This window comes from Accipiter gentilis, chromosome 6 (genome assembly GCF_929443795.1).
Source record: "Accipiter gentilis chromosome 6, bAccGen1.1, whole genome shotgun sequence".
NCBI lineage: Eukaryota > Metazoa > Chordata > Aves > Accipitriformes > Accipitridae > Astur > Astur gentilis.
Genome location: NC_064885.1, coordinates 8,159,998 through 8,187,976, shown reverse-complemented (window position 1 = coordinate 8,187,976; position 27,979 = coordinate 8,159,998). Strand labels below are relative to the sequence as shown.

Below are 27,979 nucleotides of genomic sequence, written 5' to 3'. Positions count from 1 at the left end.
GAATTTGGGGTGCCCCCCGGGGATTTGGGGTGCCCCCCGGGGATTTGCCCCCCCCCGGCAGCCATGCCACCCCAGCACAGGCAGTGGGGGCGGCGGGGATGGGTGACCCCACGGGCGGGGTGCGGAGGCCCCCGGCCCGGCGCGTTACACCCCGTTTGGGCTGGGCCGGGCCCGGGGTTGCGGGGGGGGAGGACGGGGACCCCCCCCCCCCGGCGGGGCCGGGCGGGGCCCTTTAAAGCGGCGGGCGGTGGGAGGGGCGGGAGGCGGCGTTGCCGGGCGGTGCGGGGGGCGGCCGGGCAGTGCTGGCCCCGCCGGGCGCCGAGCCGGGAGCCGCGCCGAGCCGAGCCGGGAGCCCCCCAGCAGCGGCCCGGGTGAGCGCATCCCTCCGGTACCGGATGGCGGTCGCCTTTGGCGGCGGGGGAGGGGGGAGGTCCCTTGTTTTCCCGGTTATTCCCCACCCCCGGGCTGGGGGAGGGTCCCCGGTTGCAGCGGGAGAGAGGAGCCCCCCCCCCCCCCCCACCACCTCCCTTTCCACCTCCCCCGGGGGAGGGTCGCTTCTGCGGCGCGGTGGAACCGGGGGAGGAGGAGGATGAGGATGAGGGGGGGGTGCTCCGGGCCGCCCCCTCCCCTCGCCGCCGGGCTGGGGCTCCGCACGGGTGGGCCGGGGGCTGCCGCCGGTACCGCCTTCCCCCCCCCCCCCCCCCCCGCCGGGCTGGTTCCTTTCCCCTCCCGGTGAGCACCGGTGCTCCTCCGGCCGGCCCCCAGCCCCGCCGTGGGGGGGGGCGGCGGGCGGTTCTGGGGCCGCCCCGGGGCAGGCACCGCTCCGGGGGGCGAGATGCCGGACCGGGGAGGAGAAAGTCGGGGGGTCCTGGCGTTGCCCGGTTTGGGCCGGAGCTGCCGGGGGGTGGGGGGATGCTCCGGTGGGGGTAGGGACAACGCGCAAGACCCCACATGGATTTTATTATTTTATTTTATTTTAATTTTTGTAAGCATTATTGTTTGCTTGGGCTTTGCGTGAGGCTTGCAGGCTGCTTCGGGTGGTTTGCAAGGGTTTCGTGTCCCTCCCCCTGCCAAGGGCAGAGCAGCACCGGTCCCGCCTGGGCAGCCAGTGCCTCCAGTTCCCGCGGGGCTCTGGGGACACCCGTGGGGCAACTGCAGCTCCTGAACTTCCTCCAGCCCTGGTGAGGCTGGGCTGCGTCACGTGAAGGCCTTTGGAAAGCAGAGGGACTTTCTCCGTGGCCCTTATTTCTAGTTTCTGCTGAAGCGGACGGTCAGGCTGGAGCGTAACCGAACTGCGGCTTCGGGGTGAAACGTACCTGGGGACGATCGCGCTCACGCCGGGGCTTGACAGTGTAAAACTTTGCCTTCCAGGCCCCTCTGAGTCGGTCTGGTCCCTCGTTCCAGTGTAGAAATTCATCGGTTGAAGTTATGCGCTTGACCGGGAAGAACCGCGCTGCTGGCACCTCGGCGACCCTCTGAACTGAAACGGGAAAGGAGGTAAAACCGCTCTGTCCGCCCCGCACCCTGCCCAAAAGCCATGGCAGGCCCTGCCACTGCTTCTCTGAGTGGATTACTCAAACCTCCCCTCTGTGGGGATTTTTGGTTTGGTTCGCTGGGAGAGGGGTGGAGAAGGACCACGGTTGCAATGCTGGGCATCTGGGGCCGTGCTTTTAAACGGGGATTGTGTTCCTAAACCACCAGGCTCCTCTGAACCGCTCGGCCCTCCTACCCTGGCGCCCTCGGCCATCGCATTTACTCGGACAGGTGCTCGTGTGCTGCCAGATGTGCTTAGACGGGATCGCGAGCGCTCTTGGGGCTCCCCTCTTGCATTCCTCGGTGTTGCTTCACAGTGCCCTCCCCATTGCAGCGCAACCTGGGGTGGCCGTTGAATAACTTATTTCTAAAAAAAATTGCATAATTCTTGCAGAGATGCTCCAGCCTGTTGATGTGCATTTGAGAAGGGTGCGGGTTTGCCTGCCGGTGTCTGGTGTCTCGCCCAACGCAAGGTGACCGTTCCCCCTGTGCCGTCAAGTGGGACAAGCCAGTGCTGGGGGCTGCAGGATGGAGCCCCTGCCCTGGGCAAGGTTTTGGGGTTAAAATAGCCGCCTTCCTCAAGTGCGAGCCCCTCGGTTGGCTCAGGGGCGCTGTCGTTGCTTGACCGTAGGGTTACCTCTTGACCATCAGCTCTGTCCCCTCTTCTCCTGGACTGGCGTGAGCACATCTCATGCACCCTCATGGCAGGGCGGTCTTGTCCAACCTCATCTTGTCCTTCCTCCTTAGAGGTAAATCACCCATCTTTTCAAGATGAGGATGTTACTGGCTAACGCCCTTCCTCTTCCTCCTCCTCCTCTTCTTCTTCGCGTGGCAGGCAGAGGAACCCGATGATGGTTGCACATCTGCTGGTCTTGCTGAATCAGGCTGGCTGGGATGCCCCGGGGCAGTGCCGCCTTCCCTGCTCTTCTCCAGCCCAAAGGCCAGCAAAGCCGCTCCTGGCATCGCTCCCCTCCCAGTGCACCCATGTGTAGGTGCCCTCGCTTGCCCTTGGCCGGTTTCCCTGCCCGTAGATGCCAGCGAGGTGGTGGGATAAGGGTTGGAGACTTGTGCCTGGCTCGGTTCTCCGCTTCCTCGTGCGAGCGGAGAGCGGAGGCTGGAAAAGGGAAACTGGGGACCCTGCCACTGCGGGGGGCGCCTGGTGTGCTCCCTGCTCCCAGGAATTACGGGTTTGAATTCCAGCTGGCTCCGTCGCAGCAGAGAGGAGGATAGGTTATCCCTAAAGGCAAGACTGCATCCCAGACCTGATTTTTGTTAAAGGGAAAACCAGAAGGGCTTGGAGAATCTGCTTGCTGGGGGAGCGCCTGTGCTGCTGGGTGCGAGGTCCGGGCTTGGGGTGAGACTCAACTGGAGCCCTGCATCCATCAACACCCGCGGATGCTTGCCATGCTTTGGAGGGGGGGGGGCTAGGAAAGGGACCCGGTGTGCATCGGCTCCAGGATCCCATCGGGAAGACGGGAGCAGGTTTGTGCCTTGCTACGCCAGGTCCTGGCAGCGTTTGGCACGCAGGACCCTGGGGCAGGAGAGGGGCTGCGATGGCAGCGCAGCGGGGCAGCGCGCTGGCCGGGAGCCCTGGGAAGGAGGGCTGGCGGAGAAGTGGGACGCGGTCCGTAATTCCCTCCTGCATGGTCGTGGCTGCCACGCTGGGTACGAAGCGCTGCCTGCCCGGGAGCTCCCCTGCATGGCGAAGGGAAAAGGGGGTGGTTGAGGTTGAATCTCCAGCCTGGCAGCCGTAACAGGGTGTTTTGGCATCATCTCGTTGAGAGGGGGGGGGGGGGGGGGTTCAAAGCCCGCTGGAATTTTTATGATGTGTTTTGCTTAATACACCACTTAAGCAATTAGCAGCGATTGTAGCAGTCCTGGGTAAGGCACGGGGTAGAATTGAATTTCCCAAGCTCAGATACCATTAGGCAGCAGTTCAGCGCTGTTTGCAGGCGAGTATGAGACGGTGATGTGTATGGGGAATTACATCTGCAAAGTAAAGAAACACAATAAGAATATTTCCTACAAACCTATGTAACTTTATCCCATGTTTATTATGTGCCTTAATTGAAAAAAACAATCTTGGGGGGTTTTCTGCCCTAACGAAGGGGGGATCCCCAGCAATGAGCCAGGATGGAGGCACGCAGCGATGGCTGTGCCGTACCACATCGGGATGTACTTTGCTGGGCATCCTGCACCACTGACCTGCACAGCTCCCTTCCCAAAAACACCCGCGGAGCCCCTCAATGGCATAGCAATCTACAGGGCAAGAGTAATCTCTTTAAAAGAGTTTGCACTTGTTTGGGGAATTGCTGTTGGGTTTATGTTGCGGGGCTTTTTCTTTAAATCCCCTGAGTTTCGGGTACATCCAGGGGTGGTGAGTGAGCAGCTAAATCTCCTGTTATCTGGCTTCTCTGAATTAGGGAAGGGTCTGCCCTGAGGTACCAGGTCAGTAATCAATATGTAACGCACGTGCGTGACACCGTGCGCCCCACTGCCACGTGGCACCAGTGATGGTCCAGCCTGGAGGTGGATGTGCAAATAGTTTTACAAGGGTGGGAAGCTGAGAGGAGAAGGAGGAGGAGGGTTTTGTTGTGGGCTGAGGGGCGGAAGGAAATCTAGGCTTAGGGAGGGAAATGTGAGATTGCTTGGTTGGGGACTGGGCTTCGGCCGCTCCTCTTGGGAGGCTCTGCCATTGTGGTCGTTAAAAATAGACTTTGGGCTGCTTAGTCTTCTGTGGGAAGCTCCCTGGCCGGAGACAGGCAGGTGAGGTAGCACCTGAGGAAGAGGGAAGGGACAACAGCCTCTGACCTCCTTTACCAAAAGCTCTATTTTTTTAAACTTTTATTTTATTTTCGCAAGAAATTGCCAGTTTTTCTTTTGGGGCATTTATGGGGTGTCTTTGCTTTATTTCCAGACACATCATGCTGCCTCCAAGCCCCAGGCTGCATTCATGATGCCCAGCTGTAGCGATGCTTTGCACAGCATCGCATCACTGCACCCTGGGGTCCCTTCTCCATGGGTGAGGTTGAGACCCCTCAGGTCCCACGCCGGTGTACCCGGATCAGCGGCGTGCTAAGTGGCTTGGGTGATACTCCAGCCCCGCGCATGGGCTGGCAGCGTGGTTCCCTGCAAGCTGGATGGAATTACTCAGGGAAGAGATTATCTAAGATCCAGTGGATCTTGTCTATTAACTTGTCTTTATTTTCCAGCAGCTGTCAGCATGGGAGGTAAAACGTACACTGGGGGGATTTTGGAGGGGAGGGAGAGAAACAGCCATGTGATATGAAGTTGGTAAGAATAGCGGGAAATGGGGAAAAATCTCAGGTTTTGCTGGAGAACTCTCACGGGGCTGGGCTCTGCCTGGCTGCTCTGGGCAGACTGGCTGCACGTGGGAATGGAGAACGTCCGTCTGTCCCCCAGCACCCAGGGGTCCTGGCCAGGAGCGGGTCCCCTGTCATAGTGTGAGCAGTGCTGGGGACTTGCTCAGTAAGTCAGCGGCAGGTGGATGCTGCGTTCGGGCTGCGCCGCTGCGGGCAGGATGCGGCCCCCAAAGCCTGGTATATTTACAGGAGCGTTGGTTCCTGTGGGGTTAGCATCAGGATGCAGAACTGGAGGATTGCGACCAGAGCTGTGGGGGGACTATCGTATGTGCAAGAAGGGGGAAAAAGGGTCGTTTCTTGCCCATTTTATCTTTTGAAGATGTCTGCTTTCAGCACCTGCACCCTGAAACCCTGCCCTGGAAAATAGCCATCCAACACTGTTGGGTGCTTTGGGGGCATCTGTTTTGAGAGCCGCTCCGGCTAATGCTGCAACCAGAGGAATCCCTCATCAGCCAGCAGAAAAAGACCCAAGAAGCCTTTTTAGTCCAGACAAATGTTTTCTAGGCTGCAGGTGACAGGAGGACCCTATGGTGCATCTGGGCAGGGAGTCAAAGCACACATTTAATGGGGGATTGGTTCAAGGAAGGTGTTTTGACCATTAAATTTGAGGCTAAAATGCTGTTCCATTAATATTTTAGTGGGATGGACAGTAATTGAGAGTAACAAAGATTGTTTCCACTTCTATCTGATTCAGGCAGCCAGTCTGATTTAAGATCTACAGGGTATAAATAGTACATGGAGCAATGAGGAGCGCCGAGGGCAATCAACTTCTCCCACCCCAGGGCTGTGGTGGGGATAGTAAGCGGGCCTGGAGGGGTGTGTAACACGCAAGAGCGGGTAACTTTTGCTTTTCTGCCCTACAGCTTTGTCTTCCTCAGCTCGGTCTCTGCGTGTGGCTAAAGCTCTAATGGGTCTTGAGGGCTGGGACCCTTCCCAGCCCCTCGAGGTGGCAAAGGAAGCCCCTGGTAGGAGGTCGCTTGGTCTTTGAATGCTTCAGGTGTCCGCTGTGGAAGCGGGGGACATCAGCTCCGCGGCTGACGGCATCCCCCATCCCTTTGGGCTCGCGCAGTAAGAGCAAAGATGACGTGCTTGCTTCCCTTCTGCCGACAGCTTCGAGCCCCTTCGTGTGCCACTCACCCTGCCTTGGCATTCCCAAGGGCAGTCCCTATCCCAGTTTTAGCTGTTTCCCCGTCTGCCAGGGGCAGGCAGCGCTTCGGGGCCATACAGGCAGGCGCCAGGCTCCCTTGTGCGCTGCCAGAGGGGCTGCCTGCCTGCCAGGAGCATCGCCTCGCAGCCGGGGAAGGTATCGCCTTGCTCTTGGACCCGCTCGTGACTTGGGGATCTCCCCTGGCCCAGCACGCTGAGGTCAGGCGCTTTTCTGGGGGAGCAGGTGCATGGGTTTCCTCGCGTCGTTCCCGCGGGATCGCCGGCCGGGGCTCGGAGTGGCCTCGATCTTGCTGGAAACTGAGCAGCTTGCTGGGTCGGAGCAGCCGGGACCGAGCCGGGGACCTCGTTCCCCATGAGCCAGGGCTTCACTGCACACCTTTGTGTGGACTCTTCCTTCCTCTCCCGCCTTTCCCTGCTCCCGGCCGGGTGCACGCTTGGCCCTGGGAGCTCTCCCGTGCAGGTGGAGATGGAGGGATACAGGCTTGCCTCTTGCAACTTCCATCAGAGAGTGATTTTTATTTTTTTTTTTTTCCCCCCCGTTGAATTTTAGATCGCTTTAGCCCAGCCTGGCTGCGCTGCGCCAGGCGGAAGGGAAACATCTCTTTATTAGGGTTGTTTCCTTAAAGCCCTCGGAGCAAGCGCTGGGCTGGCTGGGCTGGCTATCCCATGACGGGTGTTGCGCGTTCGGGTTATTAACACCTCATTAGATGTTGGTTCCTCCTCAAGTCTCTGGTTCAGCAAATCCCAGCGGCTTTGTCGTTGCTCTCCGACTCCTGCTTCACTGGAGACTTTTTTTCATGGTCTCTTGCACTTTGTGCTGACAGCTTAAATTTCATTTCTTCTTGAGGTCAGGAGCCTACTTCGACTTTCAGATCTTTCTACTTGTGTGTGCCATCACGCATCCCCGGTGCCGGGGATGCATCAGCACAGCTTATTGGGAGATACTGTCGTAACATCGCTGCCAGCGGCTGGCTCTTGCCTGTGATTGCAACCTGGGTTTCCACCTGGCCAATCCAAGAAATCCTTTATTTTTTTCCTTCCTTTTTAAACCTTGACTTGCTTTTCCAAGTGACAGCGGCAGCAGGGTGCAGCTCTGCTCTGGGAGTTGTTTGGGGACTCGTGCAGGGGGGTTAGGAGCCGATCACCAGCCTGACGTCTTGGTTGCCACTCTGTGGCTTCCCTTTGACAACAAACCTCCTCGTTTTATATATTCATATGTCTGTCCTCTCGTGTAACCCAGGCCAGGGACTCAAGGCTGCGCCCCCTGAGCCAGTTCTGGAGTCGGCAGATAGCACCTCCAGAGGGATTTGGCTCCTTCGAAAGGTGCCTGGGAGCACGCTGCAACCCTCAGTAAGCTGGGCTGGAAGTGGATGGCCCTTGCTTCCCAAAAAGCAATCGCAGATTTGCTGCTTATTTTCATCCTGAGCTTATTTTCGTCTTCGCTTCCACTGTTCTGCCCAGGGATGCTGTCTGTGGCATGATAAGTTATTTCAAGAAGTGGGGCAGTGCTGTTGGTATGGAGGGGAGCGGAGGTACCGAGATTAAAGGTAAATCTACGCAGATAATTGGGAGCCTGTCTCCCGCTGAAATCAGGTGAATGCGTACGTGCCGGGGTGTGTGCCGGGGCGGCGATGGTTTTGAGGTCCCAGGGGGCTGCGCCCAGCCACCCCACTTACTCCCAGCCTCCGTTGCTGGGTCCTGGCTGGGGAGCTCATGGACCCGCTCTGGGCAGGGGGGGCTGGAGACGCAGTGCAGGGTTGGTAAACCCCCCACCCTCCCCCTGCCTCCTCAGACCTGCCAGATGTCTCTCCTCTAGGCTTCATTTTTATAAATTGGCCTTTTAAAGTCTGTCATCCCCGTGCAGATGAAAGGAAGATGCTGTGATGCCTCTGCGTGCGTGTCTCTGAGCCTGGCTGCAGTGCCTGGGTGGCGAGGCTTTTTGTTGGGGGCTTTATCTTTTTTGAAGTGCCTTTTATTTTTTTTTCTTCTTTTTTTTTTTTTTTTTTTTATTTCCTTAATCTCTCAGAGGCCGTTGCATCTTGGTTTGCCATCCGTCGGTTTGGGGCAGGCAGGCCCCACTCTGTAGCCCTGGTCCTTCCTGGAGAGGTGGATGGGGAGAAGCGTTCTCCCCCCATCCGCAGTGGGGGGGGACATCAGCAAAGCCCTGGGGCTCAGCACTGGGGCCAGAGCTGAGCTGCTCCCTTCTGGCAGATGCAATCAAACCCATCGCTGTGGGGCTTTCTCTTCCCCTCTAAGCCCCTTTCTGCTCTTTTCCCTTGCTCTTGCCATGCCCGCTTGGATTGGCAGCAGGAGATTCTTTTTCACCCCCCTTTTCTCCCCAAGCCCAAATACTCCTGGCTCGTGGCTTGGTGCCGGGGCAGCTCCCGGGGCGGTGGTAGGGAGCCAGGGCTGTGAATTTTAAAGCCAAAGGGCGGTAGCCGCCGCCGCAAGCCGAGTCTTTAAATTCTCTGCTTGGTGATGGATGGATAAGTAGGAATTGCATTTGCTGGGCGGGTAACAAACAGCTTTGCATTTTTCTGTTGCTTTCCTACTGTCTCTTGGGGAAATTCAGACACTGCTTCTAAACTGCAGGGATGGGGTTTTTCCCAGCTGGCATGGATCCCTGCGAGCAGGATCGCTCAGGTCTCTGGGAAAGCCCTGCGATGCTGGGGAGAGCCTTGCCGGGGATTTCTGCAGGGGCTGGAGCTCTGCTGGGGACTGGGGACGGCACTGCGGGGCATGGGGGGCCCGTGCGGGTCCTCAATGGCCATGTCTGTGCCCTGCCCTCACTGCCTCCCTGGCACAGCCGGGGCACCGAGCAGCATCCCTGTTCCGAAAGTGGGAAGATGCCACATGTCGGGGGCAGAGGCGCTGCTGAGGGAAACTGCGTGGTCCTTATGAGACAGCAGAGAAGCCAAGCTCCCCCGGTTCTGGCTCTCAAGCAGCTCAGGGTTTCTCTTTCCGTTGAGCACTTTTGTTGCCCGTGTGAGTTTCTCCCTGTTTGAGGGGGTTTGAGAGCCACTGCCAGGGATGGAGGTGCTGCCAGAGCGCTCAGATGTTTCATGCTGGTGGGTCAGGCAGTGTCTCATCTCCGTAGGATTGTGCTGGGGAAATGGCAACCGGCTCCTGGCCACGGCTACTGCTCTGGTCACAGCTTTTGGGGCTCGGTCCCGCCTGGGGTCTGGTGACCAACAAGGTGGGGGTCTGGAGGACAAGGAGCAGGTTAGCCCAGTCCCCAGTGCCTGCCCTGATCCCGTGGCTTGTGCGGTTCATCCGAGCGGTAATTATTGGCCGTGTAAGCTGCTGGCAGGTTACTGCACGTGATTTATTAGCAGGACTAATCCCTCGCCAGCAAAAGAACTGCTCTGTGAATGGAGAACGGGAAAATCCAGGGGAGCTGTCCCGTCCTTCCTGAAGTCTGGCAGGGGTCTGGAGCATGGCAGCCGCAGAGGCCCCAGGGCTCTATATTTGAGCCAGCTGAGGTGGATTAGCCAAACTGCTGCCCTCGGCGGGAAAGAGGGGTGCCTGGACACACAGAACGTGTCTTTGGGGACGTGAGCTGAGCGATGCACCACTTGCTCACTGGGCAAGGCTCGCCGTCGCCAGCAGGCACCAGCCATCTCGGCACTGAGAGATGATTTTTGAGATGTGATCGCTGCTGGGGTCTTCCCGGGGAGGCGGTTCAAGCTGCCCAAAGTGAGGTTAAGAGGTTTGGGAAGTGCAGCGTAAGCACAAAGCTGGAGATGCACACATGCCCCTGCGAGTCTCACGGCCACTGCGAGAGGGACCAGTGTGGAGGTCGGACAACGTGGTGCTTCTCCCATGGGCGTGTGGGTCTGGTCTTCAGCTCCCTTCAACTTCTGGTGGGCTCCTGGGTCTGGCTTCTGGTTTTGGGGTTTTTTTTTCTCCCCCTGTACCCTACCAACTTGTTGGCCTCTGAGGACCTGTCTGGGGGTTATCTGTTACACCATGGTGCCTGATGTTCAGCCAGGAGGGTGAGGGGTAGGGGCTGAGGTCCCACGCAGCTCCAGCAGCTCAGCTCGGTCTGACAGAGATGTGACCAGACAGTGAGGGCTTGGCTGTGGCAGGGGGACACGAGAGCAGCACCTGCCCCAGCAGAGATGTCACCTGGCTGAGGAGGGTCTGGGCTATAAAGCCTGGGAACGAGCAGCTCTGGCAGAGCTGCTTGAAGAAGCAGGATCCGTGTCTCTTCTAATGAGTCTGTCTCTCTCTCAAAAAAAAAAAAATAATAATAATTGATGTGGCAAAGGATCAGGGCAGAAATACGGATGGAGAAAGAGAAGGACCAGCTGCTGGGCGCAGAGGGGAGGGTGCCACCCTGCGTACCCACGCAGGTGCCACTGGGATGCCCGGTGCTCCCTCACCCCGTGGGAGAGCTGCCGCCGTGCCCAGGCAGAACACACAGGCGAGAGAAACCCTGAAGGCGAATCCCCCTGGGCTCCTCCGGTCGGGGACTCCTTAGCGGTTTTATGAGAAATCAATAATGCTTTTGCATGGTCATAATCGTAAAATAAGTACAATTTATGGCTGCTGCCGGGGCCAAGATTTTTTTTCTAGCGTATGAGGTGGAGAGGGAACAGCACAAAAACGCTTTCCCATGGCGCTTCCATGTAAACCGGCTCCTATATCGTGTGGGGGAGAGACCCCCGTTTGGGGAGGGGACACGGCATGGCCGCACAGGGTGGGTTGCCCGTGTCCATGCCCACGCTCACGCTGTCCCCTTGCCCCCGCAGCCCGCCGGCAGGTGGAATGGGGCAGCCATGAACGGCGATGCCCTGTGCCAGGAGCCCTCCTCCCCGCTCCCCGACTGGAGGGAGTTCTGCGAGCTGCACGCCCAGGCAGCCGCCGTCGACTTCGCCCAAAAGTTCTGCCAGTTCCTGAAGGAGAACCCCCACTACGACACCCCCGGGGCAGAGACCTCCTTCTCCCACCATTTCGCCGCCAACTTCTTGGACATCTTCAGCCTGGAGGTCAGCCGGGTGTTCGTGTCCGACTCCCCCACCAAGTACAACATCGTGCCCTTCGTGGGGCTGCAGAACTGCCACGTCCCCTACGGGCGTGAGGTCACCCCGAGGAAGGAGGAGACATCCACCGAGTCCTTGGACAGCATGGACCCCCCGTTGGGTGCCGGACGGTACCTGAGCCCGGCCCAGCAAGCGCAGGCACGCAAGGTGTCCTCCTACGGCCAGTCCCGCAGCTCGGAGGACGTCTCCATCCACGCTGCCGCCAAGCCCAAGTTCAAGAAAGGCTTCTCCCTGAGGAACATGAGCTTGTGCGTGGTGGATGGTATGAAGGAGATGTGGCATCGCAAGTCCTCTCCGGAGCCGGGCGCCGAGGCTGCCCCGGGCAGCCGGAGAGCCGAGAGGGAGCCGTGGCCGGCTGGGGGCAAGGATCCTGGTGACCCACGGGAGAAATGGACCCACAAGCTGCGCCTGTCCAAGGTGCCCTCCTCCAAGGTGGAGCTGGTGGACATCCAGAGGGAGGGGACGCTGCGCTACATGGTGGCCGACGACACGAACTGTGTGGGGAGCTCGCAGTGGCAGAAGTGCCGCCTCCTGCTCCGGAAAGCAGTGAAAGTAGAAGGAGAGAGGTTCCTCCTCGAGTTTTATGTCCCTCCAAAGGTAAGTCCTGGATTTTCTCTGCTGCTGTTTTTCTGAGCAATTCAAGCAGCAGTTGGGCTTTGCTTGAGGCTTTTCTTATTTCCACTGCTGAGCTGGGATGAAATCCAGCTCTGGTCCAGAGGGAGATTTGGTGCCATGTGGCTGAGATGTGAATAGACAGGACAACGTGGTTGAAACCCATCCAACCTGCAAGCCCTGATTGCTGCTGTTCACTAGGGCATAGCCCCCTTCTTCCCCACAGCCCTTGGGAGAGATGCTGAAGCCTCTGCCTGGTCCTTTGGCCCCCACATATCAGCAGTCTTGCTAGAAAAGCTCATTCCCCCATCAAGACATGGAGTGTCCAGGCCATCCAGAGGGTTTTTTCTCTTCCCAGTGTGTTGAGGAGACATGTGATTGACCAGTGGCTCATGCAGCAGCAGCATGGCTGGGATCGCTGCCTGGGCTTTGTGCTCTAGACCTCGGAGGGCTGATAGTCCACTTTTTCAGAAAGCAGTTTTGGTTTGGGTTTGGTTTTTTTTTTTCTTTTAAAAATAATAATTCGTTTGGAGTAATTTTACACCTGCAAGGTTCCCCCCAATGTAGCTTGTAGTGGTGGGGACAGAGGCACCAGTGATACCCTCCAGGGCTGCAGCATCACTGCCGTGGGTGGGTTTTGCAGCTCTCCTCCCAGACAGGCACAGCTACGTACCCTCCTGGGCAGAACAACACTGATATTATTGTTGTTATTATCCACAATATCACTTTTCCTTGCCTGCACCTGCTGTTCTTCTGTAACTTCAATGAAAGCTTCAAAAGCAGGAGCCGGTTTTCATTGCGGCGTGTCCTCGGCACATCCTCCCTCCCCTTCTCATCCCCCCTGCACATGATGGAGGGGAAAAAATCCCCCTTTCCCTGGGGGAAAGGCTGAGCGGTGGAGCAGTTTGCCCAAGAAATGTGGATTCTGAGACCTTCAGTCCCCTTCTCGCCGCAGGACCGCCTTTGCTCCTGGGCTGAGCGAAGGGATGCCTTGCACTGCCAAACCCTCACCTGTGCTGGGTGTTCTCCTCTCTGAAGAGCACAGGGCAAATAATAAGCCGTTCCCTGGGGCTTTACTAGCTCTATGTGCTGGTAATGAAATCTCCTGTTATTTAAATACCTAGGGAAGACAAATCTCATTTACTTCATCTTCTCCAGGACTTTCCCGCTTATGTTTCAGTCCCTGGTAGCAAAGCTGGGAGAACATGAGCCCTCGTGCCGGGGACGCACCTGGGGCTGCTGCTCCGTGGGTTTTGATGTGCTCTGAACCTCTGGTAACCCTCGGTTTGGTAGAGAGATGGATCCTTTCATTCTACATAGGGACAGCAGGATATTTTATATTTTTAAACATCATTTTCTATTTTTTGAGGCCAAAATGAACCTTGGCACTGTTGGTGTTAGTCCGTGCCTCTCGCCTAACTGTCACATCTTTCCTGATAAAATCTCAAACATGAGTTTAAACTCAAGTGGATCTCTCTATAGAGCTGCTCAGCACTGGTACGGATGGCGTGCATCGCTGGTAGCTGGCTCAGGGGGCTTCCTCAGCCCAGGGACAGCACGAGACCTGGTTGGAAGGAAACCACCGTGTCCCTGGCACGATGCACGGAGGATCCGGTGAACCCAGGGGGTGCAGGCTGCACGGAGCAGCGCTAGCACGCTGGCCACACCAAAGGGACAATAAATGCAGGTTAAAATCGAACAACTTCTGCTCTTAAAACATTTAAAAGAGTGCTCATAGAGGCATTTTTTTAATGTATCTTGATTTGCCTCTGAAAATCAATTTTGAAATTATTTTATGCCAGCTTTTATGAACATTGTCTGCTCTTCTGTTATAATCACACCCTGCTTTGGTTTGCATCTTTCTCCCCTTATCCCATCTTGCTTTCCATATGGCAAATGATTCAGCTGTAAAAGTGGCACCAGCCTGGCACAGCTGGAGGAAAACAGTTTCTTGCTTCAGCAGCCCACAGGGCTGTTTTTGTGTAGGCCCTACAAAAACTATGGTCACGTCTTTACATCTTTAAAGGGAAGAGCCTTCCTGGAGAATACCCTTCTCTGGCTCATGGGTGAATTAACACCCTATTTTATTTCCTTTCGAAGCAGCTGCCTCTTCCTTTTTGACCTTCTCCTGTGCAAACACCAAAATGGAAAAATTCCCCGGGGCAGGGCTTAGCCCCACACGGCCGAGAGGTGCCTGGAGGCAGCGCTGGGGCCCTGGGGCTGGTGGAAACGAAACATCCTGGAGGAGAAAAAGCAGTTCCTGTTCTGTCTTGGATTATTTATTTTTTCCCCCCCAAAAAAGGGAACTGAATCCATTGTAGGTAATGTGCAGCCCAGTGCTCAACACCGGCCTCGTCCCATCCCGTGCGCCCAAGGTACCAGACGCAGGTTTCAGTGACTGAATTGCATCTCTGCTTCCTGCAGCCACGATTCTCCAAATCCCGGAGGGGATCAGCCCTCTGGAGCAGCTCCACAGGCTCCTTTGGAGGGATTTGTTATAATTAAAACAAATATCTGGGGAATTTGTTGCTCAGCAGAGACTTCAAGTGGGAGGCACCGGGTCCTGCCCCCCCCCATTGAGGCTCCGGCGGGTGCCAGGGTCCCCGGGAGAAATTCATTTTTCTTTATTTTAATGTAATTAAAATTCCCTGCATGGCTAAGGCTGCTGCGTCGTAGCTTCTCGATTGAAATGCTGCTCCTGCGCTGCATAAACGGGGAGTCTTCCTGGGCTGCTTTCTGCATAGGAACTGTCCCCCAGCAGATAGCACATCTCCATCGGGAGAGGGTTTATAAAGGAGAGAAATAAGTGGTCTTGGCAGAGCTGGCATATCAGTCTGCGCTGGAGCAAGGAAGAGGTTTGGCAGTTAAATGCACTAACCTCCCTATCTTCCACAGGGCCGCCTCTTGGTTTAATTAAAAGAGCTTGGAGTTATCAGGCGCATGAAGGAAATCAATGCGGTTCCCCCCCCCCCCGCTGTAATAACCATGCAGGCTGAGCCGCGATCTTGCCTCTGAGAGCCATGCTGCATCATCCCCCGGGAGAGTTTGATTCAATTGAGTGACTTTTATTTATCGATTTCTTTTAATTTTTTTCTTTGTTTTTCTTTTCCCAGGCTTCCAAACCCAAGGTGAGCATCCCGCTGTCGGCCATCATTGAGGTCCGCACCACCATGCCATTGGAGATGCCTGACAAAGACAACACCTTCGTCCTAAAGGTGAGAGCAGGGCGACAGCAGCGCGTATTCTGACGGGGAATACCCCATCCGTGCTCGCATCCAGCCCCCGCTGCAGGGATGCTTAGTCCCCAAGGGGATCGTTGCCTTGGTTTTCGGAGCTGAGACGCCAACAGCTCTAATAATCCCTGCGGGATCACTGCCTCCCCTCCCCGAGTTGTGCATGTCGTCACCCCCCACTGCCCCGAAATGATGTAACCTCCACCTGATGCCCAGGTATTTTGGGATCGAGCTGTTTGCCTGACTTTCACCGTGGGGTTTTCTTCTCTGTGTCACCAGGAGACGGGTTAAATTAGTGTCCAGAGACAACCTGCAAGGGGAAATGCTCTTTGGTGTGGCTGCCTGTGGTTTTGTGACGGCCGCTGCCCCGGATCGGTGGCACGTGGTGGCCGTTTCATCGACACGGGGTGATGGGAACGGCTGTGTGGGGCCACCGAGGCCCTGGGGATCAACCACCCCATGCAAGTCTGGGGCCATGAGCAGAGAGTGAAAGTCTCTCTCTCTGCCCAGGAACAGTTTCCATATCATGCAATTAATTAGCTTAATGCTCCCTCCTGCTCTGCTGAAAGGGAGCAACTTGTTATGGCAGATCAGGGCTGAATTTCACAGGGTCCCAGCTTGGGGTGTGATGTGCCACCATGATGATGGACATGTTGTTGAAGATAGTGTTTCTCTCCAGCTAACGAGGCTGCGCCTCCCTGCTCGTACTAAGGGACTCGTGTTCTCCATCAGAGCTGTTGGACGTGCCTGGTTGGGAGGTAGCACATGTATGTGGGGGAACACCAGCATTTTGAGGATTTCTGTGTCCTGCCTCTGCTAAAAAACCACCTCTCTCCCTGATGCTTCTCCCTAAAAGCGTGTGGCAAAGGCAGAGCGGAAAGGCCAGGCTTCCCAGCTGAATGCACCTGCTTAAAAGCTTAGAAAACTGTGAAAGCAGAGGAGGGAAAAAATGGAACCTGGCTTCGTGAAAGCCCCCAAGCCTGGTAGCCTGCCTGGCCCTGGCACACTTTCCTGCAGGAAATCCCTTTCCACCAAACCTGGCTCCTTATAAAGCTCCCACACCTCCTGACAGCCTCCTCCAGGGCATCCTCCCTGCCCCAAGGGCTTCTTGCTGTTCAACCTCAACCTCTGCTGCGGTCGGTGGCCACAATGGACACAGAGGATAATACAGCTGTTGTCTTCTGTGCTTCAAAGACCAACCTCATGCATTTTCTCCTCTCCAGACTGACCAGCCCAAGGTCCTCCCCGCTTTCCTTGTGGGATCTGGAAAGAGAATGCCCCAAAATGTACGTGGTGCTGTGGCCAGGAGCAGATGGGAAGGATTGCTGCTTCTTTGATTGCTTCTCCCTTCTTCTTCCTCTTTATCCAGCCCAAGTTGATCCACTTGCTTTCTTTGTACCCTGATGATGATGTTGACTCATACGCAGCTTGTGGGCTGGTGTAAGCCCTCGATGCTTTTTGCAGAACTGCTCCAGAGTCGTGGTTCCCCAGCCCAGATGCCCAGAGTGATCAGCGTGAGCCCAGAGCTCGCCTGTGTCCTTGTGCTGGAGGCTGGTTTCAACTTTTTCTTCCACCAAGCATTTCTCAGCTTCGATGAGTTCATTTGAATTCTTGCCTCATCCTTCAACACACTTGCAACGCGGTGTCATCCATGAATTGATTAGGCATCCTCACTTTGCTTTTGTCCTAATCATTACTGAAGAGCAGCACGCACAGAAAGAGTCCCTGATGTGAAGGGGCTTCTGAGCATATCGCTCGGCTTTGATCGTTAGCCATCAGTAACCTGTTAGCCATCGATAACTGCTCTTGGAGTATGGCTCGTCAGCTACTTCTGATCATGTTTTCTAGATCCCCTTACAAGAGTCATCTTAACCATGTCTTGCTACCCTGCTTGCTGAAGTGTCACATCAGTGTCCGAAGCGTGGCCAACGCCAAGGATGTGACGCTGCTCCTCCCCATCCCCAGGGCTGTCACGAGCACGAGCAGATGGGTTTGACGGGGTTTGCTAGGGGGGATTCAGCTCCAGGATGCTTCTTGGGTGCCTGTGGAGGGTTGGTTTCTCTTGCTGCTGGAGGAGGGCTCTGGGCTTGCCCTCTTCCCATCTTTTGGAGCCAGACATGCTCTCTCCACACCCACCGCTAACAGCCCGGCGACTGCTTCAGCCATTTCCTTAATTACCCCGGGGAACGCTCCAAACCCTGCCTGTCTGAACACGCCTGACTTACCAGATACCCTCAACCCTGCTCCTGCCCTGTTCTGGCCAGGGTGCTTACCCTGCCACGGGGTTAATTGATTGCAATCGATCCTTTGAGTTACCCGAGGCAATGAACACAGCATTGAGCCCATCTGCTGGCTTCTCATCTCCTGCTGCCTCTCTCCTGCCGTTCCAGCCAGCCTTTGCCCTCCCCTCCCGGCTGTCGGTGCAGGATGCTTTTCCTTTATTCCTGACATCCTTTATTATTTGTAGCTCACTTTCTGCCCCAGCCCTTCTTGCTGGGACATCTTCCTGCTGCTCTTTTGCATTCCCCCTTTGCTGGGTGGACTTGCAGGGGGGGTGAAAAACCCCTTGATGTTGGGGTATGGATTAAAGGGGCAAGAAGTGGAGCTGGCTGCTGTGGTTTCCCTGCTGCCTCCCCATCTACGGGGCTAGTGTCCAGCCTGGTCTCAACCTTCGCACGCAATGTGCCGCACTCTGGCAGGTTATGATGGGTGGAAAAGCCCCTGCCTTGCTCAGGGAGGCCACGCTGGTATAGTTTCTATCAAATTGCCTAAAAATTAGCAGGCAGCATGTCCCCACCGCCTGTCAGACACCACGTACATGCATTTTTTTCCATTGCACAAGCAGGCACTTGCAAAATACCCAAGCCCTGCACGTGCTTTGCTTACTGTCATGCTCTGCGTGAGAGAGCAGCCCGTCTCCCACGCCAGCTTCATGCGTTACCCTCAGAATGCCAGAGAGGCTCCTTTCCTCTGGTTAAACAAACAGAGGGAGGGATCTTTGCCGCTCACCTCCGCTTCTGCTCGGGGCAGGATCACCCGTGCACAGCCCTGGGCTGCAGCAGGGGAGCAGGTTGCTGCTTGGCCCCAGCCCAGGCGCTGGGCACTGCTCCCTGCATGCCCTGCTTATTTTCAGGACAGTGATTCAGTTGTTTGTGATTAATTTAATTTGCTAGGAGGTTGTCTCAGCTGGCAATGTGATACCCTCCTGGAGTCAGGGCTGCCTCACCAGCTTGGGAACGCGACGTATAAGGGGTCTGGGAGGGATGTGGGGAAACCTGCCAGAGGCACACAGCGTTGCATGGCGTGGCTTCTGAGACCTGCTGCTCTGTCGCTGATGTGGGGGCTTCTGGGTCCTTCCTAGCCCCAGAAAGGCCCAGCTCCTTTGGGCTTGCAGTTTTGGAGGCTCTTTTGCATCCTGATTTTTCCTTGTTTTCCCGTTAAAGTGGGTTTCTCTCCCACCCTGTTGCAATCAGAAATCAGAAGCCTCATGGACCAGCAGGCAGAAAAGATAACAGAGGAGAGGTTTTAAATGCCTAGATTTAGGAGTCTGGCAGGATTTGGGGGCAGAAAGCAGCATGGCTTCTGTTCTACCTGTGCAGAGCTAGTTTTTGGGGGACACTGAGGCTCCCCAGAAGCGAGGGATGCTGTCTGTGCTGGTGTGTGGTGCCATGCACCCCCGATGCTGCCAGCCAGCTGTGGTTTTGCCACGGAGGGTGTAAAAAAATCTTGTGATGCATTTGCTGATAACAACGGGGTGGGGATTTTCCTGAGAGCCCTGACTTTGGTCAGGGGTCACGCTTGGACACACCGAAGCATCTCTGTGGGTCACCCATCGGCATCCCTTGGCTGGGATGAGGCAGACAACTCTCCTGTTCAACCAAGGTGCTGTTTCATAGCAGCAGGTGAATGTGGGGCTCCGGCTGGGTTATGGGGTGTGCTTTGCCCTGGGGTGGGTGGCAGGACCCTGGCACAGCCTGACACTGTCCCGCATTGCCTGCAGGTGGAGAACGGGGCTGAATACATCCTGGAGACCATCGACTCCCTGCAGAAGCACTCCTGGGTGGCAGATATCCAGGACTGCATTGACCCTGGGTAAGGCTCACTGGAGGAAGATGCTGTGGTACCCTCGCCACCAAGCACGGGTTATTTCCCCTGATGCAATTTTTGCTACTTGAGTTATTACAGAAAGTCCCTGACTCACGCCAGCAGAAGTCTGGAGGCAAAGTTAGCAGCCTGTGTGTGTCAGAGGTGCAGCCTTGCAGGGCACTAGCTGCTTGCTCACCCTCTCCTGCTCTGTGTCGTCTCGGCCAGGCAGAGGCATGTGACCCGGGAACGCAGTCCTTAGCATGGGAAGCTCCTAACACCTGCCTTCTGAAGGTTTTATACTGTATTTGAGCCATTTTCTATGCCTCTTTCCAGTCCAGCATCCATGGTATATTTAAGATTCTGCTGGCTAAATTGGTTTATTTATGTTTCTATCACTGTAGTATTAATGCTGCCACTGGAGTCATGACAACCCTACCAAAACTTCTCATCTGCTTTTTCATCCGCCCATGCGTTGGGTTACATTGTAGGAAGGTTCGCGTGCCCGGTGCTGCGGCCCTTCAGCTGGCTCAGACAGGCCCGGTCCTGGGGAGGCAGGATCAGCCCAGGCGCTCCCCAGGCTCCGGGGAAACCCTGGCACTGCCCTTCTTGGCACAATTCTGGAAAAGTAAGGTGTCCAAACTTGCAGAGGTGAAAACCTCGGAGCAAACCTGGAACAGGGGCTTGGAGAGGCTCCAACTGCCTTTGCCCCCTTCTGCTGGAGAGATGCAATTTGGGCACTGCAGGGTTAGTCACTGCGGAGGCTGCATCTTGCGGGGAGGATGCACTAAATGCACTCCAGATCTGTGGTCCTTCAGTTTCTTTTGCTGTTTTCTTTTTTAAAAAAACATATAATTCAAGAAGTGAAGCTGAGGCTGGGCTGCTGATGGAGGCGAGGCTGGGAAATGGCCCTTTTTTTCCCCACTGCATGTTTCAGTGCCGGTTTTCCAGCCGGAGCCGAGCACCTCGGCCATGCTCGCCTCCAGCCGCTGCAGAAACTGCCGGCAGCCCTGCACCAGCCCCTCGCTCCACCGCCGGCAGCCTCACAGCCTTTTATGTTTGCTTAGCACCCAGCTTAGTCCCGCTTTGGCCTCCGGACGTGACTGTAAAGCAAATAATAATGAACTCCAGAGCAAATAATAATGAGCTGTTTAATACACCGACACACACGCCTGGTGCCAAGAACGAATTTTCAATCAGCTCCCGATGCTTTTGCCAAGGGCTGCACGCTGGAGCTGCTGCATTGAGCGCCCGTCGACGGCTTTTCTGCAAAGCGCTGTTGGTTTTGGTTTCCTTCCTCCCTTCTTGTTTTTAACCGGCTGCAGCTGAATGACTCCCAATGGCTGATTCACTTACTGGCCGCTAAATAATTCAGCAGCTCCCTCGTGAGCCGTTACCGCTAACGCAGCCGCTTCCTCGCTGCCTGCACCCACGTGGCTGCCGTTAAGCAAGACTAGCCGAGTGCTGCTCGGTGGCCACGATAAAAATAGGCTGTGGAGCAAATTGGGGGGCTTGCGCAAGAAGGGTGCTGAAGTGCACGGGCAGGGGTCGGGCAGTAGGGATGCTCTCTGTGGGGGCCGCACCACTGCGATCCCCCCCCTTGCTCTGTTCTCGCTCACTGTCTCGCTCTGGGCCTCCCAGCTTGGTTTTTTGGTGTCTTTTAGGGGCGTAATTCCTGTGGGTTGGTAATTCCCTTTGCAGAGGGTGAAAGCGAAAGCGCCCTTGGGTGGAAGTCGGTGGTGGGAGTCTGTGTGTGTGTACTGATGCCTTGCAAAGCAAAGTGTTGAAAGTCAAGGTTACGTTTCTATACAAACCAATAAGGTTGCAGCAAAATACTGCAGCTAGGACTGACCAGCGTGACCCACATAGTGAAGTCTTTCAAGGGTTTAATCCCTCCCACACTGGTTTCTCACCCCAAAAAAAGCCATGTTGCTTTGCCAGCCACTGCCTCTTGATGCTGTGGGTGTTTCTGTCCGTGGCAGCCCCTTCAGGAAGAAGCGAGGAGCATTGGGATGTGATCCCGGATCACAGCTGGAATTTCATTTGTTTGAGTCCCCGTGACATGCCTGTGAGCGGAGGTGCCATGCGTGTGTGTCTCTGCAGTATGGCAGCCGGTGCGTGACCGTCTGCTCTGTGCTCTTCCCCCAGGGACAGCGGGGACGACATCGAGCTGGCGTCCTGCGCACAGGGACCTTGTCTGCCAGGCAGGGTGTCCTCCTGCAGCTGCGAGTTCCTGGCTGACGGTAAGGACCTACGTCTGGGAAAAACACCCGCCGGGAAGGGTGCGTGTCTCTAGGTGACAGCTCTAGTTTGGAGGGGGCCAGATCCTGCCAGCCATAAAGTAAAGGAGCCTGAAGCAGGTGCTGTGGGGATGGATCTTCCTCTGTCCATCGCCTTCCTCTTCCTCGCACTTGCCCCCCCCGCCCTGGGGAGGTGGCCCACCCGTGTTGAAGACATTGATGTTGCCCCCGTACATCCTGGTATGTGCAGAAAATCAAGTCCCTGTCTGCAGGCACTGGGGTCTTCAGGTCCCAGCAAACAGCCTCCAGCTGCACAGCCCCACCTCATCTCTATGCCCAACCAAGACACATCCATGCCCCCCATCCCGGTTGTGCCAGGGGAAGGAAACCCGGCACAGGCTGAAAGGGAATCCCCCAAGCTGTGGCCAGAGCCATAACTTAGCCCCAAGATGTCCCCAAGAGCCACGGGTGCTCCAATGCAGTTGCTTTTTGAACAGGACAGCCCCCAGCCTTGTCCAGCGACGGTGGGTGATGCTGAGCCATGAGCCCATCCTTCTGTAAATTTCCTTCCAGATGTGCCCAGGCCACCAGACAGATGTGCCCTGCCCGGCGCTCACACCACCGCCACGGCCACTGCCGTCCCCGCGCCCCACAGCCGGGGCAGGGACTCCCTGGGAGAGCTCCTCACCCACGTCCCGCTGGAGAGCTTTCTGCAGACGCTGGAGTCCGCCCCCACCGCCGTCGGGCATCTCACAGGTACCGGGATGCAGGATGTGGCCCCAGCCCTCGCTCTTAGGGGTGCACAGAGGGAGAGGAGGAAGGGGTGGGAGAGGGTAGTGATGTCTGGGTGCTCCCTAAAAACCTGCTGTTCCTGCGGACAGGGGATGACAGCGAGGCGGAGGCAGAGATCAACCTCTCCGATTTCCCCTGGTTCCATGGGACTCTTTCGCGGATCAAGGCAGCTCAGCTGGTGCTCTTCGGGGGTGCCCGGAGCCACGGCTTGTTTGTCATTCGGCAGAGCGAAACGCGGCCGGGGGAGTACGTGCTGACCTTCAACTTCCAGGGGAAAGCGAAGGTGGGTGTCCTCTGCTTCTCCCTGAAAATTAGCGCCAGCCCTGCCCTGCACCCTGGGCTTCTTACTGCCCTGCTGGGACTCTGTGAGTAAGTGGGTGCCATGCGGTGGCCCCAAACACAGCAGCTTTGCGGAGAGCTGCTGCACCCTGGCAGGGCGTCCCTCGGGACTACCTGCCCTTGTCCCCCAAAAGCCCTCTGCACCCTGCCCAGCCCCTTCAGCGTTTTCCCAGCTGGATCAGTGCCTGCTACATGGGAATAAGGTTAAATACACCACAGGAGCCCAGCATGTCATCCCCTGCCCTCTTCTTGTCCGCTCCATGTCCTGAAGTGCATGAATGCACTATAAAAAAACCAACCCATATGTAGTTTTCTGCTGGGTCCCTTTTCTACCAGAGGGCACACACTATGAGGGCTTGAGGTATAACTGCCTGTTCTTGTCACCTGTCCTGCAAGAAGTAGTTCAGGTGAGCTGTGGGCTTCCCTAGGCTGTCTGTGTCAGCAGGATTGGAGTTGCAGCCCCCCTAGCTGCACCCAGCTGCTCTTCTCTGGCTGCTTCTGTACAGTGTTCATCACCAGGAGGGGCTAAACTTCTCCCGGGGCTGCAGCAAGCGGGGTTTTGCAGGTAACACCCTGTAGCAGGAGACCCTCCCAGCCAGGTGGGGGAAAAAAAAAAAAAACCAACAGCCCTATGCTATGAGCAAACCTCCCTTGGCTGATGGAGGTGGCTGCTTCTGGTGATTGCAAGGTGCATCTCACCCTTGCAATCCCCAGCTCACCCGCTGGCCCTCTGCACTTGCAGCACCTCCGCCTGTCGCTGAACGAGAGCGGGCAGTGCCACGTGCAGCACCTCTGGTTCCAGACCATCTTCGACATGCTGCGCCACTTCCACACGCACCCCATCCCCCTCGAGTCGGGCGGCGCGGCCGACATCACCCTCCGCAGCTACGTCGTGGCCCAGAGCCCGCTGCCCGGTAGGTGCCGGGGTCGGGCAGGGGCACGGCTGCATGTGGAGGGTTGGACTGGTGCTTGGGCTGGGATCTCGCATGGACCTAAAAGGGATTTCCCCCACCGACCCCCTCCGTAAAGCTGTGCCCGTGCTGGTGTGCGTGGGTCTGGAGATGCACCAAGGTGGATGTTATCCCACGGAAGGTGGGCAGGGAGGACCACGCAGCAGCAGGGCTGTGCCGGGGTGACCCGTGTGTCCCTGGCTGTGGGTGTCCGTCCCCTGGTTCGGGCAGGAGAGGAACAGAGGGGTCTGTGGGACTTGGAGCATCTTGCTATGCTGAGAGAGGGTGGGCAAGGAGGGTTGGAAAAGACAGGATAAAGGACGGACAGGGTGAGCCAGGGAGAAGGTGGGTGTGGGAAGGTGCTGGCGAGGGAGAGGGGGGGCAAAGCCCCCAGGCAGCATTGGAGGGGTCAAGCTCCTGTCTCCCTTGCAGATGCCGGCCCCCCGCCAGCCCTCGTGTCACAGCCGCCAGGCTGCCGGGTCGACCTGCCGCCTCCGCACTACTTCTGCAGCACAGCACCCGCTGGCCCGCCAGCCCCACCGCCTGCCGAGGGGGTGGCCGTGACCCCCGCTGTCACCGTCCCCGCACCCTACCACCGCCTGGAGGGTGCCCTGGGCCCCCGGAGCCGCAGCGACAGCGCCGAGCGCCGGCCAGAGCCCCCCACCACCAGTGCCGAGGACTACCACGAGGCTGACGGTGCCCGGAGCCGGACCCGGGCAGTGGAAAACCAATACTCCTTCTACTGAAGCCCCCACGCCTGGGGGCTTGGATGGTGGGGGGATGCGGGGCACCCATGCCCCTCACCACTGCACCAGCCTCACCACCTCCTCCTGCCACCACCAGCAACCCAGCCGGGATGTCCTTATCGCTCCCTGCTGCTTTTAGGAGCCCTGTCAGCGGCAGACGATGTCCTGGCTGGAGCCGGCACCAGCCCCGAGGCTGGGGCAGTGCTGGGGGTTTGGGAGGCTGAAAGTGTCAGTGCCATTTTGGAGCTTGCAGCCTCTTCTCTTTCCCTCCGGACTAAGAGCTCTTCTGGGGCCAAGCCGGGGTCCCTGCATCTCTTCCCCAGGGATGCCCATCGTGAGATGGCAGCCTGAAGCTATGATGGGCTCCATCCTCCAGCCAAAGTACCTCGGCATGTCCCCTCTGGCGTGGGAGCCCAGTACGGCCAACATCCCTTCTGACATCATTGCCCTGCAAATCAGTTGCCAAGGGACTGTGGCGTTTTGGGATGACGATGGAAATGGCAGATCCCTATGCAGAGGCTTTTCTCGCACACATGGAATCTGTGTGCCTGAGAGGGCACTGCTGCAGAGGCATGAGGGTTTATCCAGGCTGGCTTTCAGGCTCCCTGAGGCATGTGTTTCCCACCTCTGCCAGGAGATTTTTTCCAAAGCTTAATGAATCGCATTCGAGGAAGGCTTTTCCTGCTGTTCTGCCATTTCTGTTCCTTTGTCCTTTCTCTCCTTGTTGTACCTATGGAGAGTCCCTAGATAACCCCTTTCTTCCTCCCTCTCTTCCTTGCTTTTTCAAAACCTAAGCTCTCTGTAAGGGCATCAGCTCAGCCTTCTGCCTTCTCTCTACCACAGCCAGGCAATATTTTCCATTGCTCAAGGCAAACCTTGAAAAATATGACAACACCCACACTTTGCATTAGTCATTCGGGATGTCTCGGGGGGGGGGGGGTCAGACAGAGGCCACAGGCTGGGTCGGGAGGTAAGGGGCAGCCTCACGCTGCAGGTGCTCAGCTGGGCTCCCAGGAATGAAAACACTACACACATCTTTAGTAGATGCTATTGAAGGATTTTATTTTTTTTTTTTTCTTTGAGAAATAGAAATGCCCAGGAAGAGCAAAAGGAATGGGGCTGCTGCGAGGTGGGTGAACAGCCAGCTGACGGCAGCGACGGGCACAATTGCCCTTACCGATGGCTGAAGTCCCTCCCTGCAGATGTAAAACCCTGCCAGCAATGGTTGTAGCAGCACTGCTGCTGGGAAGGACCACGCACTGCAGTGGTCACTGCTGCTTGGTGGCTTTCTGATGGACATGCATCTATAGCAGAAAAAAAGAGGTCCCTGGTAGAGGTGAGCCCTGAAAGAGAGGGTAGAGCAGAAACCTGCTTTGGCCAGGTATGCGCTATCTTGTCAATGCTTTTACTACAGGTCACTGAAGCCCTTAGGGTGGTTTTACAGGCCAGGCTGCTTATTGGGACTGCGTGCCTTGTAGGGGGTGGGAGACCATCCAAAAGGGCAGCTTTGCTTGCAAAGTGCTCGCACATCCCTCTTGGTTTGCCTCGCACAGCTTGTCTTCCCCATCACCAGGACTCCTGGCTCCTCGTGTGGCTGCCAGGCCTGGGTGACAGTGCTAGCGGGACCTGAGCGAGGTGGCTTTGAAGTGTCTGGATAGGTCTGCAGGTAGAGCACATCTCACTGTACCCAGCTAGAAGTTACCACTTAGTGCAAAGAGAAGTACAAGCCAAGCCACAATCTGCTCAAAACCCCTTGAATTTGCCTGGAGTTTTGGGTTGGGTCAAATTTTTATTATTTTTTTTTTAGGTGCCTTCTTTCCTGAGCTAGCAAAGCATGTCCCCAGCGCTGGAGTCGCTTGTCTTTCCCAATTGAAGAGGGCAGGGAAATTGTTTCCAAGGCTCCTTGCCTCCTCCTGCGATGTGAGAGCTGCCTTTCTGGCCCATGGGTGTGTGGGATGAGGGCTGACGGATCTCATTCCTGCATCAAATGCTACCTTCTCCCCAAATGCATGGCCCTTCAGAAGGCAACAGGAGCAGTTTGCTCTCTGGGGGTATTTCTCTTTCCTCAGCACAGCTAAAACCCAGCTCAGAGGAGCCCATGCAGCAGGGAGAGGCTAGATGCTCTTGGCTGATGGGTTTAACATGGACCCGCTTCCTTCACACACACTGTGAATGAGGTGGCACCTCTGGAAGCAGCACATTGTCACTCTTGTTCTTCACTGAGGTCCCAATGGGCCAGGTGGTTGTAGATGGGAGCACTGCCTTACAGACCTTCAGATGTTGTCTGATGTTTCACCTTCTGTGTCATGGGATAGGAAAAGGAGGGGGAAGCAATGATCTGCAAGCAAAATTGTTAATTTGTAAATAGGGAAGAGTCTGGAAGTTTACTGTTCTGTAGAATAAATTAATTTTATTTAAAAAAAAAAAAAGGGAGGACTTGTTAAACAAATGGAGAATTCAAGATCCAGTTTTAAAATAAAATCACTTGCAAAAAGGACAGCACATGAGCATGAGCTTGGAGCTTTGCTAGATTTGCTACATAAAAAAGAAAAACAGAGGGATAATGCTGTCACGTTGCATGTATATAGGCCTCATTGCTATCTTGAGGCTGCTGGGGCTGCGCTCAGACTCTCTGCCCGATGGAGTACACTAAGGATGGAGGAGAGGCGTATTTTTCTCACTGTTGTGCAGAGGGAGGTGGAGGACGAGTCCAGGCTGCACAGGGCAGGGTTTCCTCTCCTCCCAGTCTGTTATTTTCTTTGTCTGGTTTGTCACTGGTGCAAGTCAGAATGCTTCCATCCCTGAAGCAGCACAGATAATAGTGAATTAGCAGCCCTGGGGAGTGAAGATGGACCTCCCTTGCCAAAGACCTGTGCTAGCCTCTCCTAGCACTGGAGTTCCCCACAGCGTGTCATTCCCCCTCCTATGCTTTTGCCTCTCCTGGGAGGCAGTGCCACACCACTCTTCTGTTGTATGTCTTTCTAGTGTGCTCTCTTCTGCTGAGGATCCCTGGAGAAAAGTGGTACGTTGTCCCAGACTGTACTGTCACAGCTAAGCAGCGTGACAGACGCGGCTTCCAGACACAGCTAACACATGGTTTTTGGGGGGGTGGAGGGAGCTGCTCAGCTCTGTAATGAGGCCACGGTTGTGTCACAATCCATTCAGAAAAACATTCCCTCCTCAAAAGCCTCCAGAACCTGTTTGCCAGTCCTGGAGAGCTCATCCATCAGGAGATGGGCAGCTGGGGAGGTGACAGCCCCTCTGTATGGACTCCTTCATTGCCCACAAGGAAGGCTCTGAGGTCTGTGCCTGCAGGACAGCTGCTCCTCCTGCCTCACCGTAAGCTGTTCACACCTCAGCATATTAGCAAATTGACTAATTACAGCATTAGTCTTGCTGGAAAACATGCTTTCCTGTCTTTTCACAGGGTTGCTGGGAGGCCAGGGGCAGGACACAACAGCCCTTTGCATCAAACACAGAGATTTAGTAGTGAAACGGGGGGGGGGAAGGCAGCCTCAGCGTGTGGGCTGGGCTGGATTGTGTGCCAGTGATATCCTCTGCCCAGGGACAGAGCGGGACGGGTCTGTGGTGATGCTGGTGCTGAGCTGCACCCTGGCAGATGCTATGAAGAGGACAAAAATGTGAAGTGATTTCAGCAGCACAGCCTCCCAGATTTCATGTGGGTGTTTGAGCTGTCCGTGGCTGCTCCTGCCTGACACAGAGGGTCTTTCTCAGCAAAGGCTTACAGTGCTTCCAGAAGGATCCCTTTGGTAGGAAAACTCCTCAGAATGCCTTTGCTCTGAAACACAAACGAGCTTCTTTGATATGGATCAGGGAGCTGAATTTTGTTGTTTTG

The 27,979-nt window shown here is 56.2% G+C and overlaps 2 protein-coding genes across 2 annotated transcripts in view; one reads left to right on the top strand and one right to left on the bottom strand.

The window, feature by feature from the left end:
- RABEP1 (rabaptin, RAB GTPase binding effector protein 1) overlaps window positions 1–27,979 on the bottom strand; it is an 847,425-nt gene that overhangs the window by 784,826 nt on the left and 34,620 nt on the right. The window lies entirely within an intron of this gene.
- On the top strand, window positions 293–26,608 carry SH2B2 (SH2B adaptor protein 2). Its single transcript, XM_049801984.1, has 10 exons — window positions 293–371; window positions 1,372–1,497; window positions 10,838–11,725; window positions 14,854–14,955; window positions 18,974–19,065; window positions 21,205–21,299; window positions 21,870–22,052; window positions 22,178–22,371; window positions 23,170–23,341; window positions 23,810–26,608. Exons 3-10 carry the CDS (start codon window positions 10,865–10,867, stop codon window positions 24,121–24,123), a joined length of 2,013 nt encoding a protein of 670 aa, XP_049657941.1. The 5' UTR covers window positions 293–371; window positions 1,372–1,497; window positions 10,838–10,864; the 3' UTR covers window positions 24,124–26,608.

Excerpts from the sequence above, each read along its gene's own strand:
- SH2B2 (XM_049801984.1), top strand. The coding sequence starts at position 10,865 with ATGAACGGCGATGCCCTGTGCCAGGAGCCCTCCTCCCCGCTCCCCGAC. Across the intron at positions 22,372-23,169 it reads ACTTCCAGGGGAAAGCGAAG|CACCTCCGCCTGTCGCTGAA; the intron begins GTGGGTGTCCTC and ends CTGCACTTGCAG. Across the intron at positions 23,342-23,809 it reads GGCCCAGAGCCCGCTGCCCG|ATGCCGGCCCCCCGCCAGCC; the intron begins GTAGGTGCCGGG and ends TCTCCCTTGCAG.